Source organism: Triplophysa rosa, linkage group LG21, assembly GCF_024868665.1.
Source record: "Triplophysa rosa linkage group LG21, Trosa_1v2, whole genome shotgun sequence".
NCBI classification, from domain to species: domain Eukaryota; kingdom Metazoa; phylum Chordata; class Actinopteri; order Cypriniformes; family Nemacheilidae; genus Triplophysa; species Triplophysa rosa.
Genome location: NC_079910.1, coordinates 8,437,582 through 8,457,248, shown reverse-complemented (window position 1 = coordinate 8,457,248; position 19,667 = coordinate 8,437,582). Strand labels below are relative to the sequence as shown.

Genomic DNA, 19,667 nt, shown 5'->3' with positions numbered 1-19,667 from the left:
AAGCTAACGACTGTGGTTACATACATCTTCCTAAACTCTATTTTAAAGGTTTAAGAACTATAAGTGATATAATACAAAAAACGATGAGCTGACTAGGATGTCTAATAGGCGGAAATTAGCCGAATCTGCTCGCAAACTTACCTTCTGTGGCTCACGGACTTCCTTCTGCACCGAAGCATTACAGCTATCGATTTTTAACAAAACAGACCTAATCAAATGTATCTAACCTATCTATTTTTACTCGTTATTGTCTAAAAAAACTTTCAATCAGGAGACGTAATGCCGAGAAGCTCCCGCGGAGTGAAGAAGAGGTGGAGTTAAGAGACTTCTCAGACAGTTGAAGTGTCCAATGGAGTTAAGAGATTTGCTCTCAAGCTATTTTCAACACTTTAGATTGGTTAATAATTTGTAAAAATAACAGACCCACATGGGGACTGACCAATAGCATCGTTTTGTGAAAAAATATGAAATTGTCCAAATTTGGACATAGGAGGTTTCCGCCCGACAGCGACGATATGCAAGTAAGGTGGGCGTACCTGTCAGTACAATTGATTTGGAACCTGATGTTCCAAATACGGTAAGAGGCGTTACATTTCCGTCACATGCTTGCAGTATTTGACCAATCACTACGCACTGGTTAACTGGCCAATCATAGCACACCTGGCTTTTCAGAGCGGTTCAGAGAGGTGGGGTAAAGAGGAGATACAAACATGCACGGTATGTGGAAAATACAGCGTTTTTAACCTTAAATCGTGTAAACACATTGAATTACATCTAAAACAAACAACAATATTTGTTTTAGCCGTCTCATATGACCCCTTTAATGACAAAAATCAGAACAATTGTGCTGATGCATAAGATATGGAGATGAAAGATTTTTTAATAAAACACCCCATTTATTGATTTGACAACTTTTCAATGGAAACAGTCTTAAGTGGTCGGTGTACCACAAACATTAACTAAAAATCATGTGCTTTTGTATTTATGAGAAGATAAGACTGTTAAACATAAAAATACATTCAAATAGGGAAGGGGACATAAAATATTTCTTATAAATAAACTCAAAGTTGGATCTAAAGCAGTGGTTCTCAAACTGGGGGCCGCAGATTTTGTGGCATTTTATGAAATATAGAAATTTATCATAGATTTTATGCAATCAAACATCAGAAAAATGACACCACCAACCAAAAGAATTGAGGTTCCAGCATTGTATAACTGAATGTTTTTGGTTAAATAAAAAATCCAAGTTTAAGATTATACGTCTTTATATGGGGGGCCGCAAAGCGATGCACTTAACACAAAGGGGGCCTTACAACGAAAAAGTTTGAGAACCACTGATCTAAAGTATGGAATGGTAAACTTTAAAACAAAAATACACAGTGCTAACCTTTGCTTTTAACCAGTAATTGCATAACTTAAAAAATCTTGACAGTTGCACTGGCATGACTCAGAACGCTCGTGATGAAATGCTGAAATGGACTTATGTTGAACACTGTCAGATATATAGCAATGAAGTCTAGCCACATTTTGTCAGCAGCCACTAAGCCCTATGGGACTCTGTCAGCACAGTAACACATATTAACAAGGGTCCTAAGAATAGCTGACTACACTGGAATTTTACAGCCACGTAGAGGTCTCATATTTTTTGCCCGAGGAATAATAAAAATGTACAATTTGTGAAATACATTAATGAACTCAAATGAAAAGTGAAATGACTTCTGGTAAGAGAAAACTGAAAAGAATCGACTCTAAAATAGCACTTGATAAAAAAGGCTAGTTTAAATACATTTTATAAATCTCAGTGAGCTGTTATGCCCTTTAGAAATAACACGCTGTGTTTACTTGGACATTCACACGCACACGACAAAATAAACATCTAATACCATCTCCTTCATTTAAGTTCACTCATTCGTACAAAAATACTAGAAGGGAAAAACATACTGATCAATCATAACCCATATCAAATGCAAATAAAAGCCACTGGAAGTTAAGCAAACCACTGGCCTTTATTGACAACAGAGTTTTTTGCTTTAGTGTTTGTAGTAGAATATGGCCTTGTGGTAGAGAAGAACAAAACAAAAACTATTTTATAACAGCTGTTTACAGACATTTCAAACAGATTAGCAGGTGTGTCTGTGTTCCTACATCAAACACTTTTCTTTGGTCAGTTTCTTCTTGTTGCTTGCATATATAATCACATTCATGTCTTTTTTTATTTACATGCTTTAAAAACCTGACAATAAATAAAATTCAAATTTTGGTATGGAAGAAGTCTTTACTACAAAATAAAGGTTTCCTCAGTGTTGTCTCCCAGGCAACAGTTCTTCATCAAATGGTTCAGGTAGAGTGTACCTTATTATTCCCAATATGCGTGTATTTTACACATGCCCACTGATGCTCAGACATAAGAGCTTGTGAGTGGTTATATTTGGATCTGTTCAAGATCAAGTTCAAAAGCCATTCAAAGTCTTTTGTCCTTCCTGCATATCAGTGCATTGAGAGACATTTGGTCAGTGTTAACTGCAGACAGGTCCACTGTTGAGGAAGTAAGTGGTCATATCTCCTTTCCCCTTTACTTTCACCAGTCCACGGCATTCCAGCTGGTAGCCCTTACCCTCTAGTACATGGTACAAGTCAGTGGTCACCTGTAAGAATACAAAGGAATGAATCAAACTTCCCAGGATGGAACTAATGTGTTAAGTAATGTCTGTAGGTAAAACGTCTGTAGCCTTTCAATGGGAAGAAAGCATTTAAAAATAAAAATATACGCGCTTTTAAGTAAACTAAACAGCTTAAAGCAGGGGCTCTAGAGTTCTCAATGGTGAGTTCTCTAGAGTTCTCAATCGCAACCTTATTTCTCAATGGTGCGACCAGCCGTTCGAGGGAGAAAAAGTCTCCGCAACTCTGAAAGTCTTCCTGTGATTCAACAACAGACACACATTAGGCCCATATCGTGGTCTAAACCAATCAGAGATAGTGAAGGGCGGACCCCCCTCTGCTTGGCCGAGGTCCAGATTTTCCTGTACGTGTGTGTACCAGAGGTCGCGTTAAACGAAAATTCTCTGTCATTGACAGATTTTTTTACCAGTGACGGAAAAATCTGAAGGCCGTCCATCCGTCCGTCATTTTGACGGATTACAATGAGGGCAATTTGTAATTCCCCGTTTCCCTTCATTAGAGCGTGATATGCTCGCGAAGGGACGTGCGTGTTTTCACCTGTCATTGTTACCGACTAGACATATGTGATGCGATCTGGGAAAACCCGTCGGATGTCGCGCTGGGACACCTATCAAAGTAAACCCCATAACATGAAGAATGAAGGAATATCAATGCACATTTCCCGCCAGTGCTGTGTAAACTACGGCATGCAAAGTTTTTTATACAATGTTTTCGTGAGATGACAGAGCTCCCCGTCTGCAGCACCGGGAGTTATCCGATCGCAAAACATACAAGGGATGATCATGAGTCCAGACACTATGCACATGATAAACAAGGTAAAACTTGCTTCACTGCTTATTAGTTGTTATCCGTAATGTTTGCTAGTTTCCTCGTGTAGTGATAATGTCAGAGCTCTCGTTCTTTAAGTGTGCCCGCACCATTTTCCTTACTTTCGTTTTATTCAAACGGTTTTGTATAGTATTTTTATAGACTTCAACACTAGGAAATGTTTTTTACTAAATTGTTATTAGAGTAAGTCTTTTACCACTGTAAAGTGACTTTTACTTGTGATACTGGACTGTTGTGCTTTTATTTTCATCACTTAACTTTAAACCCGTTTTCCTCCAAATTCCGTTCCTGAAAATCCTAGCGCTTCAGCCGACCTCAGCCATAACTTTTGTTACATACACAAGGTATGAGCAAAATAAAAACTGATTTGGAAAGGGCTTGAATATGGTATCAAAAACTGTAATATATAAATTTGCACCATGTGTTGGGTCTTCCCAGATCGAATCACATATGAACATAAACATTAAAACATTAAATATATAGATGAATATAAACAACAACGGCTTTATTGGGCATTCAGTTGTATTAAAATACAACAAGTTCCGACGCAAGTACAGCGTGATGACGTCACAAACATACTAATTACCACCTAACGCCACTTTGCACCATAGTGACGGGTAATAATAGATTATGACGGATTTTTTACGAGCCTGTCAGTCAAAATGACGGACAATAAAAAAGTCTAGCGCAACCTCTGGTGTGTACGTGTGAAAATGCTGTGCTGCAGTCAGACAGAGAGGGGAGGAGCCTACAGGCCCGTCAGTTAAACAGAGTGTATGTAGCGCGGATGATGAGAGATGATGAAAAGAACGATTGACAACTTTTTCGTGAATAATGTTAAGTTAAGGCCTGATCCGTCCGAAAATCATAAGCAATGCTCTGACACGGAGCCATCAACCTCCCAGGTTATGTCAAGCCCTGGTCCATTTATCTTGAGATGTTTTAAGTTTCAGTTCAGTGAAGCACTTTAAGCACCAACACTTTTTCAGTAAGTTACCTTTCTTGTAGAATTGTGCTTCAAATAAAGAACTTTATGTTGACCAGATTGTTAGTTAATCATTTACAAGTCAATTTTGCCTATATGGACAGCGATTTAAAAAAAAGTGAACTGGTAAAACTGCGGTGTTAAATGCGATGCGGTCGAAAATTTGGGTGCACCTAACTTTTGTGCTGGTGCACCTAAGAAAAAAAGTTAGGCGCACCAGTGCAACCAGTGCAAAAAGTTAGTCTAGAGCCCTGTAAAGCTAGGCAGTCACAAAGGCCAGCTGTTGGTGAACTGCAATTGCAGTCACATGACGCTAGATGGCACCATCTTTATAAATTCAAACAGTATTAGTCCATGATCATTTTGATGATCAATGTGTTGCACAGTACTACATAAAATAAAAATCTGATTTCACTCAATTTGAAGTAAACTAATAGACTATGGGCCTAACTAACTTAATATTCCCTAACCACAATAAAAGCAAAATGCATGCAAAGTGTTTTTTTCTGTTGTGGTCACCTGGATTCGATCAGGAACACCTGTGCTGTCCATGCGACTGGCCACATTCACTGTGTTTCCCCATATGTCATACTGAGGCTTTCTGGCCCCGATCACACCAGCAACCACAGGCCCAATGTTCAAACCTGTGGAGAAAACACATCTGTCAGTGTAAGCCTATACTGAGTAGTGGCTTCAGTCTTAAAACATTTTTTTTGCACCTTCTGCTTGCTCAATTTAAAGATATATGGAATCTTCAGTTGTTTCCATGGTATATACACATACTTACCAATCTTCATCTGAAAGTTGTTGAACGAATGTTCGTTGATGTACTTCATCTGTTCTCGTAGCCTCATGGTGTAGTCGGCCAAAGCTAAAATGTGGGTGCGGCCTTCTTTGTCATACGTTGAGTCGTTCAGTCCAGATGCCGCCATGTACGTACTGCCGATAGTTTTGATCTTCTCCAATTGCTTATATTTTTCCTCAGATATTATCTGTGAAAAGAAAATTGAGGGAACAGTATAAAAAGTGTATGTTTATGTGTATACATAAAATACAAGGCGTTAAAAAAAAAACACAAAAGAAAATTAGACAATACAAAAAAAACACAAATGTATGTTTGGATAAGATATCTAAAAAATATTTAAAAAAAAATCTTTACATTATATATTAGAATTTGGATAAAAAAATGTATTCCATTTTTATACATAAAGAAATAAAGGTAACACTTCAGTATAGGGGGCAATTCTCACTATTAACTAGTTGTTATTAGCATGCCTATTATTGGCATATTGGCTGTTTATTACTACTTATATTACATATTCTGCATGACCATACTCTACATCCCTAATCCTACCAAATACCTAAACCTAATAACTACCTTACTAACTATTAATAAGCAACAAATTAAGAGTTAATTGGGGGGAAAGTCATAGTTAGTATTTTTCATAAAAATATGGGTAACACTTTACAATAAGGTGCTATTTGTTAACAATTAGTTAATGCATTAGCTGAAATCAACTAACAATACTAATACAGCATTTATTAATGTTAGTTCATGTTAATTTCAGCATTTACTAATACATAAATAAAATCAAATGTTGTCACTGTTAACTTTAGTTAATGCACCATGAATTAACATGAAAAACTATATTGACATGAACTAACATTAACAGGGATTAACAAATACTGAAAAACGAAATTGTTCATTGTTAGCTAATGTTAGCACATGCATTAACTACTATTAACAAATAGCACCTAATTGTAAAGTGTTACCAATATATGTAAATAACCAACATAAAAGTCATATTAGTGGCTTAGAAAAAGTTATTTTACACAGTACATCAGGGTGCTTCCACCTTGTGGTGGCAGAAATGTTGACATCACACATCCACCCAATTTTGTCTTATAGTAAAACTGTCAAATCGACCAAGAAAATGTAAAGAAAAACAATTAAGCATACAGTTCCTGAAATTTAAAAACCATACAACTGCATCTTGGTTCCAGGTATAAGTAACATACATTAAGTCCTCCCACTCTCACCCTCATGACTTTCTCACCTCATCAAAGTCAGCGATGATCTCGTTGAGGAGTCGCAGGCATTCAACGCCCTCATTGTTGGCCTCCAGTTCAGTGTAGAACTCAGAGAAGTTACTGATGGACGCAAACATGACAGCCACACATTCACACGACTGATAGTAAAGCTCATCGTTTCTCCGCTCTATTGCAAGGAAGTGGGCAGCCACGTCTTTGGGCAGGATGTTGTGAAGAAGACGACGGTTGTAAGCCTGTAGCTCCTCCATCTCCTCTTTCTCTTCTGTTGCCTATAAGGACACACGGAGATCATATAAAAGTGCCATTGTGGTTCTCGACCTCATACATCATCTGATGCATATTGCTGTTCTGTAACAGAATCAATTCTTTAGGCCAAATTAAAAATCCCATAATTCACCATATGTCCTAGGATCGAAGTCATTTTTACAGAAAATGTTTAGTACATGAACAGTCCAAAGATAGGCCAGTGGAAACACACCTGTAGCTTCCACAGGAAGTCGAGGCGTGCTGTGGACTCCACCTGCTGTGCGTGCAGGTAGAGAGCCAATACAAAAACAGTGAGGATGACTGGAATCGTCACCTTCAGATAAACCTTAGTCACTGGTTCATGGCTATGTAGGGGAAACAACAGTAACACAAAGATTAATGTGAAAGAAAACTTACATTACAAAGCATGACAAATAATATAAACAGATTGAATAAAGTTGAATAAAGCTCACATTTTAACCATGTATTTATAAGGCCTTGTATTTTAAAGTTTTTATACTCTATAATTCTTATGATGATTTATGATGTAATAATGAAGAATGTCATGTACTCACCAATTCTCTGTTCCATTAAAAGACCTGCACAAAAAACATTTACATTTAGGTATGTAACCATATCAGATTTTCACAATTATCACAATTATAAGATATTATTTTTACATGATTATCACGGTCCGAAGAATTCATGATAATTATATTATTGCGATATCTCTTGAAATATTATAAAAAAAATAATGCTATCAGTTTATTTTTTTGGATGATGAATCGTACAAGTATAGGTTTGCAGAGAGTTTATAACCATTACGGCTTTAAAAAAAAAGTTTTTTACAGTATTCTCATGTGTGCACTATGCAGCATTAACATAACAATCGTGGTTATTAATATCACCACTATTGTCGATACTGGTACATTGTGACACTCCTACTGTACTCACATTAGTAACCAACATTACTGGCTTAATATACATAAAATCTCATCCCACATAAATTCAATGAAATGCATAGCAATGGCCTTCAAAAAAGTTTTCACTCCTGCCTATTATTCTTGAAGAATCTATTTCATTTAACATTAACTAATTAAACAGCAAGTGTAACTTAACATTGAGTACCCAATTTCTTTCTAAACTGGTGATTTTGGATCAGGATAATCTGCAATGTGCATCACACGTTATGTCGTTTAGACGTCAGTGTAATATCTTGGGAGCCACTACATTTAAAAAACTTCTTTCAATTCATGTAAAACTTACAGTGACTTGGCGGTGACCAGAAGGTCAGCATTGTCCAACAGAGTAACCATAGGCCACTCCACAAGCAGCAGGAAGCCGATCTGGATGAAGACCGTGAGGACCAGCTTGCCTATACTGCTGATGTGCAGGAACACTGAGCAGCACAGCAGAATCAGCAGCACACTGTACATGAAATACTGAGAGCACAGACAACAGCAGCAGTCAAAACCTTCTGCATTTCAATTCTATAAAGACTATTTAGCACTTTTCACAATGTGCATTGCAAAGCAGCTTTACAGAAAACATTTTAGCACAAAAACCTGATATAGATAAAAACTTCAAATGATATAGAAATAAGAAAAACATATAACAGACAGAAAATTTTGTTGTGGCAAAGAGTGATAAATTCCATATGGTTAAAGTCTAGATACTGATACTGAAAGGAAACAGTACCGCAAGGTAAAATATCGCAACGCTCTGAAATGTCTATTGACCCATAATAATGTACCTCGGCAACACTCATAATAGCAAACCGAAGCAAAACCTAAAAGGTTCAAAGTAAACAAAGTTGTGGGAAAACAAACAATATTTTTATTCAGCCACACTGGGAAAAAATACATTAAGCAGCAATTGAATACACTAGGGAGAAGACATGCAAAGTGTACGCAAAGCATCCAGATGATCAAACACACTGACCTCAGGTAAAGGACATGATGAACACAGTGTTAGAGGGTCCTCTGCTGTTCCAGTCCCATTATACATCTGACACACCGTGACTAAAGCAGAAACATTCGGTGGTCCGGCAACACAATCTATCACTTTCACTCGGCTACAGGAAAACTGAAATGCAGAATTTTTAGATATACAAAGCATATTTGAAGAAACATACATTATATGTTGTATTTAACCCTTTCCCTGCCAGAGTTATCTTTATTATTGTAAAGTTTTCCTATTTTATGGCAACTGGATGTTTTCGCTTAATAGGACTAGTTGTTATAATCCCACTATTTCAGCACAGTTGAATTGCCCAATAGGACATTTCCCACGCCTTATGCAGGGGGAAGCAGTCAAGAATATGAATAGAGGAAAGGAGGTCTGAGGTTTTACTGGTTCGTCGGGTAGGCATCCTCTGTGTTTGGGGGATAAATGATTATAGAAATACATAGCATACTTACCTTTCCTTGCCATCTCATGAGTTGAGTGTCCCAATTTCATCACATTATCCTGAGTGAGAGATGCCTTTTGGTGAGGTGCTGCTGATAATGCCCTTTGTATGGTTCCCATCAATGCGACACATCGTCAGTTGTGCACCTCAGCCTCATTGGGTGTTTCGGCCCTTTATCACAAGACACCCTCAGCCAAGGAAGGCCCACCGCAGGTTGATCAGACCTGGGTGTGTGTCGCATTGTTACAAGGTCATCTGGCAGAAGCAGTGGGCAGCTATCACTGCAGCTCAAAGGCACCACAGTCGTTACCCGCCGGCCCTGAGAATCGAACCGGCAACCTTCTGCTCACGAGTCCGACTCTCTAGCCATTAGGCCTCCACTACCCAAACCATTTGCGCGCTCAGTGCCCCCGGTCCCGTATGGCATACCATTACAACACATTACCAAAATCAACGCAACCATATACGCAAACCCGTTGGCTAAGGCTGTTATAGCCCCACTGGCTCCGTTAATGCAAGCTCAGTGACCCCGGTCCCGTATGGCATAACATTAAAATATATTACCAAAATATTTAAACGCAACCATACGCGCCAACCCGTTGGCTAAGGCTGTTATAGCCCCACTGGCTCCGTTAATGCAAGCTCAGTGTCCCCGGTCCCGTATGGCATAACAATACAACACACAACACCATTTTATTAAGTGGTCACTTAGCAGCCCATATTGCATCCTTCCGTTTCAACCACAGCCAGTGGCTGCTTCTCTCAGCGACAGTGGCAAGTTCATTGACTGCCATCCGTTGGGCCTGTCCTCTGATCCCCACTTCTTAAGCAGCCTTGTAGTGGAATTGGAAACAAAGCCCCTGCAGCCCACTTCCACCGGGAACACTTTCGCTGTCCATCCCCGATCTTCAGCCTCCGCTGCCAAGTTGGCATACCGGAGATTCTTTCTTTCAAATGCTTCGTTAATGGCCTTTCCCCAAGGTACAGTCAACTCAACTATGAGGACTGTCCTACTGGAGCTGGACCACAGAACCATGTCCGGCCGCAGGTTGGTCGCTGCAATTTCCAAGGGGAAAGTAAGTCTGTGGTTTAAATCATCTCACATTTCCCAATCCCTGGCTATACTCAGCAGACCTGAATCTGAGGTTAAGGGCATGGCCCGAGGTTTCTGCCCCTCCCGAATAAAGGGTTGCCTTTTTAGCGAGTTAGCCTTGGTGGTTTGGGGGATAGCATTTGCTGCCACTCTCTTGGTCTCTACTGCTGCAGCCAAGCACTTTAGTACTTGATTGTGGCGCCATGTGTATCTCCCCTGTGTCAAGCTCTTCTTACAACCCACAAGAATATGTTTGAGGTTTGCTGGAGCTGCACATAGGTGGCAGGCTGGATCCTGTCCACACCAAACATGCAGATTTTTTGGTAAGGGCAGCACATCATATGTAGCTCTTATGATAAAACTTAGCCTGTTTGTTTCCATACTCCACAGCTCACTCCAAGTGATTTTGCACCGTTCAATGCCTTCCCACCTCATCCAATGGCCTTGCTGGGCTTGAGAGACCACTCTGGCGCATCTACTTGCTTCCTCTTGATGCCGAATCTCCTCCACTACCAGGTGACGCTGTTCCTTTGGTGTCGCTTTTCGCCACGTGGGTGTGGTTGATGCCAAACCAAGTCCCCCTCTGCCATGTTGCACTTGTCCCACGATGTCCTTATGTCTGAGGGCTGCCTTTGCATCTCCTACCACTGTTGTTGGGTTCCATTTCCTTCCTGTCGCTACTGTTGGAGCAGCATCTCTTACACAGGGATCACAGGATTCTTTGAGCGTCATCTCTAATCTTGTTTTGGTGCATTTATATTCCTCCACAAGACTTGAAATGGGAAGAGAGAGAGCTCCATTCCCGTACAGCCCTATGTTGCTAAGGCATCTTGGTAGCCCAAGCCATTTTCTCACTTGTGTACTCACCAATCTCTCCAGGTTATAGGCGTGAGACTCCATGAGCTCATACATTGAAATTGGCCACATCAGGCGTGGCAACAAGCCAAACTGGAAGCACCAGAGTTTCAGCTTCCCAGGAAGAGCTGTATTATTGATTTTCTTGAGTCCACTGGCTGTCTCTTGTCTGAGTTGTTCCACCTGTTTGGTGTACCACCGTCCAAGGCTTTTGATGGGCTTTTCCGTGACCGTTGGTATGGGCTCACCCTTTATACAGAACCTGTCATTGGTAAGCCTGCCCTTGACAATAGAAATGCTGCGGGATTTGCTTGGTTTGACCTCCATTTGTGCCCAACTAATGTTCTCCTGGAGCTTATCCAGCAGCCGCTTTGTACATGCTTTGGTTGTTGTGATGGTTGTCATGTCATCCATGTATGTCCTGATTGGAGGTAGGCACTACCCATTTTTCAAACGCTCTCCTCCAACCACCCAACGCGATGCCCGGATTATTATTTCCATTGCCATTGTGAAAGCCAGTGGTGAAATTGTGCAACCTGCCATTATGCCAACCTCCAGCTGTTGCCACACGGTGGTACTATCCTGTGTGGTAATACAAAATTGGAGATCCTGAAAATATGCCTTAATCAGCTTTGTTAACTGATCTGGAGCGTGGTAGAAGTAAAAGGCTGTCCACAGCAGCTCATGTGGCACTGATCCAAAGGCATTGGGCAAGATCTAGAAAAACCACATGCAGGTCTTCTCCTTTTTTGCCATTTGCAACTGGTGCCAGATGATGTTAGCATATTTCAAACATCCAGAGAAACCCCCTATGCCTGCCTTCTGCACTGAAGTGTCAATGAAGTTGTTTCTCTTGAGAAATCCTGAGAGTCTATTGGCCACAACGCTGAAGAAAATCTTACCTTCCACATTCAACAGGCTAATTTGGCGAAACTGGTCAATAGTTGAGGAGTTTTTCTCCTTGGGGATCAGTATGCCTCCTGCCCTTCTCCAGACCCTTGGTATCACCTGCTTTTCCATGCCACAGACATTAATCTCCAAAGGTACCTCAACACCCCAGAGGCTTTCTTGTAGAGCCTGTATGGTATACCGTTGGGTCCAGGAGCTGAAGCTGATCTTGCCCGTTTTACTGCACAATCAACTTCGCTCCATTTAGGGGGCCTTGTGTCCATCTGGTGTTCTGGTAGCTGAATTTGGTGAATGTCCTCTGGAATGGAGATTGGCTCATGCCTCTGATTGTCGGAATACATTTTCCATAGGTGTTCCTCAATATCTGTTATATGTACTTTAAGGGTCCCAGTTTTCTCCTTGCTAAAGATGCTACTGACGAACTTGTAAGGATCTTTGTAGAAAGCGGTCCTGGTTCGCTCCTTCTTCTTATGTTGCTTTCTCAAGCTCTCTGCTCTTCGCAACGAGGCCAGGCGACTTTTAATATCGCCTTGTAGTGCCTCTAGGCCCTTCCTTTCCTCTTCTGTGGCCTTCTTCCACTGTTTCCTCAGGCTCCTCCTTTCTCTGACAAGTCTGTCGATTTCTTTTTGTCTCCTGGACTTAGGTCGGCCCGTCATCTCCTTCTGTGACCTTAGGTTCTTGCTTTTCACTCCAAATCTCTTTACCCCATAGGTGTAGATGATCCCCCCATCTTCTCCAGTTTTCTTTCGACATCTCCTTTTTGGCCTGCTAAAAGCTGGACGAGATCCGAGTCAATGGTTGCCCATTCTTTGTTGCAGGATTGAGGCCAAAGTATCTGAGGTCTTCTTCCATCCATTTTCCTTTCTACTGCTTGCTGCGGCTGGGTAGTCTCCGGGTTGCTGATTGCTGGTAAGTTTATGCCTGGTTGGGCTTCGTCTGGGGTTCTGATACCCTGTGGGCTGTGGTGCTTGTCCCGCCACTGGGCTTCACCCGACTGATTTGCCCTACCTCTTGTGAAGTATTGGTCAATGAGAGGCCACTCACTAAGCTCTCTCAGGCGCTTCTTCCTGCCCTGATGGATTTTAAGACCTTTCTCTGATGTTACCTTTGTCCAGCCGCAAATGCATATCCGTAGTTTCTGTCCTGTTGTTCCAACTTCTGCTGTGCTGATCTCTTGGTTCTTTGTCATTTCCATTCCGAGGTCTGTTGCCATGTCATCCACCGATGTTTAATTAGAATAAAACAGAAGAAACTGCATTTGAAGTTGCCCTACCCAAAGCTTAATACTGCAGAACTCTACTGACAAATATGAAAATTTGCGGGACAAAATCATCAACATCTGTTTAATATTCTCAGTATAATATCCTTTAGAATGAATTCACTCTGGATGCCTACCATATTAACAAAAGCAGAGATGAAGAGAAGCAGAATGGTGAAGACTCCGACTAGCGTGCTGTTTATGCGGGATTGTACAATCCTCTTTGATACTGTCTGCAAGGCAGCTGGGAAAAGCTGAAATAAGACACAAAGTTAGAAGAAAGGCATAAATCAGAAAAAAAATCTAAAAAACATACTATATGATGACTTCCATAAAATGCTTGAAAATTCAGCGCAGAACTGACATACTTCACCTTCACCAATGATAGTATGGATAACCTACATTTGTTGAGTTATTTATTGCACATGGTAATATCAATACTTTGAAACGGACATATCACATTAAAGAAACAGGAAGGATTAAGTGACACAAAGACTGACCTTAACGCAGGAATAAATGGCACATATGAAGAGCACATTGGCGAGGATAATAAAGATGCTGATGAACATGCCCAGCATTAATGGAGTACTGCAAAACCAAACCACAACATTTTTAAAACACACTGCATACACAGATCACATTGCTTTTAATAAAAAAATGGTGTATAATACATCGAAACTCACTGTGGGAAGATGATAAGCTGAATAAAAGCAATGAAGCAGAATACGACAAGGGTACAGGCCACATAGCCACCAAAGCGATCATCCACTTTTTTCGAGTACTGAAAGCAAGAAAATTGGCATTGTTGTTAGCTGTTTCAAAATGTTTCTCAGAATTCAAGTGTAAACATGCCATGCGATGGACGGTATTAAAACTGTTTATGGACCTTTTTCTCCAGGACAGGTGTTTGGAATGTAAGCAGGAATTTCTTCACGTGGTCTTTTCGTAGCTGGTCAATGCTGCGGGCATCAATGGCACGACCTAAAAACTCATCGACCTCATCTTCTGGATTCAGAGCCTCTTGGGCACAGCGGCTGGGAGGAGAATATCCAAATGAAGGGAAGAAACATCACAATTTACATTAAACAAAGTCAATAATGACAGCAAAAATGTCTATTCTGTTTACAAGCTATATTGTGATATGAACATTCACAAAATTGAATGTTCTTAAACAAGTATTCATTTGAAAAGGATTGGGGGTGATTACGTTTGAAATCTGATCTAGAATATTTATTTGATGTCGCCTTTTCCCCCTGAGCAAACATCACAAACGAAAACAGCCAGTGAAATGCTCCCCATAAATCCCTGCAGAGCCTGAGAGTATGAATTTGTGTTCTAATAAAACCAGAACTCACTTATCTTTGCTGGAGGCTTCATCTATGCCCTGAAAACAGACAGGTAGATTAGTTACAGTGGGCAGAATAGGAATAACACGCTCTGAGTCTTATTTTAGACGACTCCAAAGCGCCAACCCCACAGAGTCACTGCAACTTGAATTCACACTCACAGACTTCAAATTACACCCAGAGTGAGAGAGAGATGGGCACCAGAGATAGGCTGTTAGACTGCAACAAATTACTTTCATCTTCACTATTTCTGTCTTTTTTCTTGTTTTAAACCTCACTGGTTAGTTAGATTTACACTACCGTTCAAACGTTTAGGATCACTTATTCATTCCTTATTAATTTTCTAGTCTGTAGAAAAATAAGAAACCTCATCAAAACAATTATGTGATGATGAGAATTATGTTGTGACTAAAATATAACATTTGTTTTTGTTTTCTTCAGAGTCTTCAAAGTAGCTACCATTTGCCTTGAATGTGCAGAATTGGTATTTCATCAGCCGGTTTCTTAAAGGAGTAGTTCACCTTCAAAATGAAAATCCTGTCATCATTTACTCAGCCTTTTGTCATTTCAAACCTGTATGACTTTCTTTCTTCCGCAGAACACAAAAGAAGATATTTTGAAAAATGTAGTTTTAGTTTTCTGATGAAAGAAGTTATGTTTTCACAATTATATTTTGTCTACAAAATAATTTCAAATATATAAGCAAATGCCTTCCGATCAAATGATTTTTAACACCACAAAATAAATTTCAGTCATGTGATCGTAAACTTTTGAATAGTAGTACCTATATGTTTAAAGCAAGAACAACTATTTCCTAATTGGGTATGAAAAACAATCCAAATGTAAGATGTTTTCTCTAATGCTTCTCAAGTAATTTAATCTTGGTTTAATGAAGACATCTTTATAAAATACTTATTTACATATATGCATTTGACACTTTTATCGAAGGGACTTGCAGTGCATTCAAGCTGTATGCTTTATGCTTTTTTTTCGTGTATTTTCCCTGGGAATCGAACCCACAATCCTTGCAGCTGAGCTACAAGAATGAGGGAAATGCATTTTTGCTGTTTACTACAATTTATAAAATCAATTACTTTGTACATACTAAAAATTATTAATAATAATTAAAGATGAAAAAAATAAAAAATCTTTAAGCTTATTAGTTGTAAGAACGAGTTTGTGACCCATCCCTTTATTACATCCAAACATTCAAACTCTACATTTTTACTGAAAAAATAAGCTACATCATTATATACATTATATACTTCTTTGTGTATTTCTTTCCCCTCCACTAATACTTTAGACAACAGTTTTTTGTCACAATTTAATTGTATTTCGATGCAGATGGAAAGCAGCAAAGTCCTCGACTGGAGAGCAGAAAAAGTAATTCACACATAGGCAGCGGCCAGCTCTCGATTATGAGTTGTCATAAAGAAGTGCAGAGGAGATCAGAGAACATGAGTTGTGAAAGTTGGAGCATAAGTGGACAGAGATCTTACCATCTGTCTGAAGACTTTGGAATCTTTAGTCCTGGAGAAAGATCTGTCAGGAACCCACCGTGGCATCAGCCCTTCTGAAGAGTTGGCCCTAGTGCGCTGCATTTTAGCCATCATGGCTTTTTCTTCTTTCTGCAGGAGATTATTGGCACACACAAACGGGAAATTAAACTTTTTTCAGCACATACAAATATATATATAGTTTTATTGATCCCTAAAGAGAAATTATTTTTATCATGGAGAATACAAGTGCTCACCCTTTTCTGACTGCAACCCAGCACAAAAAACGTCTCAATGTTGTTGTCCTTCAGGTAAGCATTTCTGTCCCCTCCAAAACCTGGTTCCACCTCATAGTCCCCATTTAAATACTGTAGCGTGGCTTTGGTGATATGGATTCGCCTGTAAGCATTTACATTTTCACTTTTAGTGCAGACATATACACTCAGCGTATATATCAAGTCAATTCAATTTTATTTATATAGCGCTTTTCACAATGTGCATTGTTCCAAAGCAGCTTTACAGGAGCAAATGAGAAAAACACAGAAAGGTAAAACACAGTGCATGGTGTTTATAGACCAAGCAAGATCATTATAATAAATAATATCTAATAAATAAATAATAAATAAATAAATGCAGTCTCCCGGTGAGCAAGCCAACACTGCACTGCTCAGCTCTTACCAGAATTAACAATCGCATTTCTTGTGTTGTATCAAACCCACATTATTTGTTTAATGCCAAATTTAAATTGAAAACAGATTAACACAACATGTTTATGCAAACTTCACATGGGTGCTGGTCTAGCTTACCCTGCTTTGCCTCCAGCTTCCATTTGGTTGGCCAGCGTGACATCGTTGGACCAGACATCAAACTGCCATTTGCGCAGGCCGAGCACCCCGCAGTGCACGCGGCCGCTGTGTATGCCCACACGCATGTTCACGTTCACTCCCGTCACCTCTCGCACCAATCTGCAATCATGCATGCACATTAATTTAAAAACGCATTGAGGAGCAAATGACACACAGTATGTGGTGGGAAATGAGGTATAGAAAAACATACGAGATGGCCTCAATCATGTCCACCCCCATCTCCACACAGCAGTGAGCGTGATCTGCCCTCGGTTCCGGAAGTCCAGACACACAGTAATAACAATCCCCCAGGATCTTGATCCGCAGACAGTGGTTTTCCTGAGAATACAGACATAACATACCGCAAGCATATTAACAGTCATTTCTGCAGAGCTTTGGAAAAAACCCTAACAGTAGGGGACTCAAAATGATATTTTAACATTTCTTCAAGGAAGTGTGAGTTACTTTGCAGTGCAAAAGTTGAGGATGATGCTATGATGTTTTGGTTGGTTGCCAGGGCTTTGTGTTTGGCTGTGAAGTTCTGAGAGGTTGTTAGGATATTCCATGTGATGCTAGGGTATTGCTATATGTGTTTGCTATGGAACTGAAGTGTTTTCTGGGTGGTTGCTAGGGCACTGCTATGTGGCTCTGGAGGTGTTTTGGGTGGTTGCTAGGGTATTGCTATTTGGTTTCTATGGTGTTTTAGGTGCTATGGAACTGCTTAGTGTTTTCTGGGCCTTTTGGGTGGTTGCTAGGGCACTACTATGTGGCTTTTAGGGTGTTTGGGTGGTTGCTAGGGCATTGCTACTGTATGTGGTTTCTATTGTGTATTGTGTATAGGTGGTTGCTATGTGGTTTATGGCATGTTTTGCTTGGTTGCTAAGGCACTGCAATGTGGGTTTTGGGGTGTTTTGGTTGGTTGCTATGGATTTCTATGTGGTTTCTGGGGTCTTTTGGTTGGTTGATATGGCTTTGCTATGTGGTAGTGGGAGCGGTCGCCTTATGGAGATCTACATGTTGAGATCACATGATCAATATGACCATACTGTCTACTTACCCAAGCTAATTTATCAAAGCGTGCGAAAAGCTCATTAAGGGTCATCACCAACTCCTGGGCTGTGCATTGTGACGCCAAACTGGTGAAGCCCTCAATGTCCGCGAACAGGATACTGTTGAGAGGACAGATAGAAGACGACAAAAGACAGACAGAAGAAAATGAGATCAATAATCACTGAAGGCCCTTGTCTGGGTCACTGCCGTTGGTTTGATGGGCTAACCGTGAAAAACATCGATTCAGTTCACATTCCAAATAGAGGTCGGTCACTCTTGATACTTCAGTCTATTCTTCAATTAGAAAAACCATGACCTGGCAGTCTTCTTAAAGTCCTTGCCGCTACAAGCAGGAGACATGGTCATCAACTACAATTTAAGACATGACACAATGGACACACACGGTCTGGACAAATTGCCATGTGACAACAGATGGCACAGTTTCTTTCATAAACACCCGAAAATGGCAAATTTCACAGAATTTGGGGCGCCAGTGTGACATTTACCATTTTTACACATCCAAATCCAAGTTTGCTTGAAATCATTTGATTTTATTTGCGTTTTACTTGCATTGAAATCATTTTCTTTTTCAGGAATATTATAACAAGCAACTTGACCCTCAATCCGGCAAGACAGAAACAAAAAAAATTGAGTAAAGTCATGACTCAAGGACAGCAAACAACCTAATCTGTGTTTAAGCATTCAACATGGCCAAAGTCTTGGGAACAATAACCTTAAGCTGCATGAGTGTGTAATATGTCTCTGCTTTACACAGACATGCCGTCTGTTTTAATCACACAGAAACAGCACTGTTCTAACACTGTCGTATTACATTCAGGAGGTGTGATGACAAAACTGGCAAATGTGACAGCATGACACCATGTGGCGGTCTTGGCATTTGCGTACCTGACGTTGTCGTGCTTCTGGATGTAGATCTTGTGAAACATCATATCCTCTTTCTTGACGTTGATGTCTGCCTTCATCTCCATGGCAACGTGCCTTGGCAGCACAGAGAGCAGCAGGCGCTCCTGGATGGGGTTTATGTGATGACACTATTAATCATGTGTTTAAGTACACATGTGCGTCGCTGACAAGTAACATGGAGACTTTTTATCCCGCACGAGATTTTAAGGAGGACATGAAGGAGGAAAAGTCTATTTTTAGTTATTGTGACCTGTGACAAAAAGTACATTTTAAAGTAAAGTGCTCAATTTTTTTCAATGTTAAAACACAGTTATTGGAAAACAGGAAAAACAAGTTTAAAACAAAGCAGGCAGGAGAAGAAAGCACACAACATGACTTCATAACATAATGCATAAAAATGAAATGTATGGCCTGAGTTTATGAAGTGTGATGAGAGATGAACAAACAACGGGTGGGTGGGTGTGTTTGTGCACTCGAGGACTTGCTGACCTGCTGCTGGTTTTCTCTCTGAAGGTGTATTCTGGCTTGGATGTATCCTCTAGTCTCTTTGAAGGCTTGTCTCTGAGACACCTCAGCCGGGTAATGTGTGCAGATGCCGATGATGTTGGTGCACAGGAAAATCACTGTATTGGCACATATCTGCACAGAGAGAGAGACAAAAAGGCAATGAATGCAATGGTGCCCACTTATG

At 40.2% G+C, this 19,667-nt stretch overlaps 1 protein-coding gene across 2 annotated transcripts in view; it reads right to left on the bottom strand.

Annotated features, from left to right (window-relative positions):
- Nucleotides 1-817: 817 nt before the first annotated feature.
- Nucleotides 818-19,667, bottom strand: part of adcy6b (adenylate cyclase 6b) — a 41,426-nt gene continuing 22,576 nt past the window's right edge. For both annotated transcript variants that reach the window (XM_057319233.1, XM_057319232.1), the window contains exons 4-23: nucleotides 19,466-19,615; nucleotides 18,959-19,080; nucleotides 18,060-18,171; nucleotides 17,214-17,341; nucleotides 16,964-17,122; nucleotides 16,415-16,556; nucleotides 16,161-16,289; nucleotides 14,671-14,699; nucleotides 14,202-14,349; nucleotides 13,999-14,096; nucleotides 13,816-13,903; nucleotides 13,453-13,569; nucleotides 8,732-8,875; nucleotides 8,057-8,232; nucleotides 7,366-7,389; nucleotides 7,023-7,155; nucleotides 6,550-6,813; nucleotides 5,280-5,484; nucleotides 5,012-5,136; nucleotides 818-2,645 (exon numbers count right to left, since the gene is read on the bottom strand). In XM_057319233.1, the coding sequence (XP_057175216.1) occupies nucleotides 2,517-2,645; nucleotides 5,012-5,136; nucleotides 5,280-5,484; nucleotides 6,550-6,813; nucleotides 7,023-7,155; nucleotides 7,366-7,389; nucleotides 8,057-8,232; nucleotides 8,732-8,875; nucleotides 13,453-13,569; nucleotides 13,816-13,903; nucleotides 13,999-14,096; nucleotides 14,202-14,349; nucleotides 14,671-14,699; nucleotides 16,161-16,289; nucleotides 16,415-16,556; nucleotides 16,964-17,122; nucleotides 17,214-17,341; nucleotides 18,060-18,171; nucleotides 18,959-19,080; nucleotides 19,466-19,615 (2,622 nt within the window). In that variant the 3' untranslated portion in view covers nucleotides 818-2,516. The remainder of the gene's footprint in view (nucleotides 2,646-5,011; nucleotides 5,137-5,279; nucleotides 5,485-6,549; nucleotides 6,814-7,022; nucleotides 7,156-7,365; nucleotides 7,390-8,056; nucleotides 8,233-8,731; nucleotides 8,876-13,452; nucleotides 13,570-13,815; nucleotides 13,904-13,998; nucleotides 14,097-14,201; nucleotides 14,350-14,670; nucleotides 14,700-16,160; nucleotides 16,290-16,414; nucleotides 16,557-16,963; nucleotides 17,123-17,213; nucleotides 17,342-18,059; nucleotides 18,172-18,958; nucleotides 19,081-19,465; nucleotides 19,616-19,667) is intronic.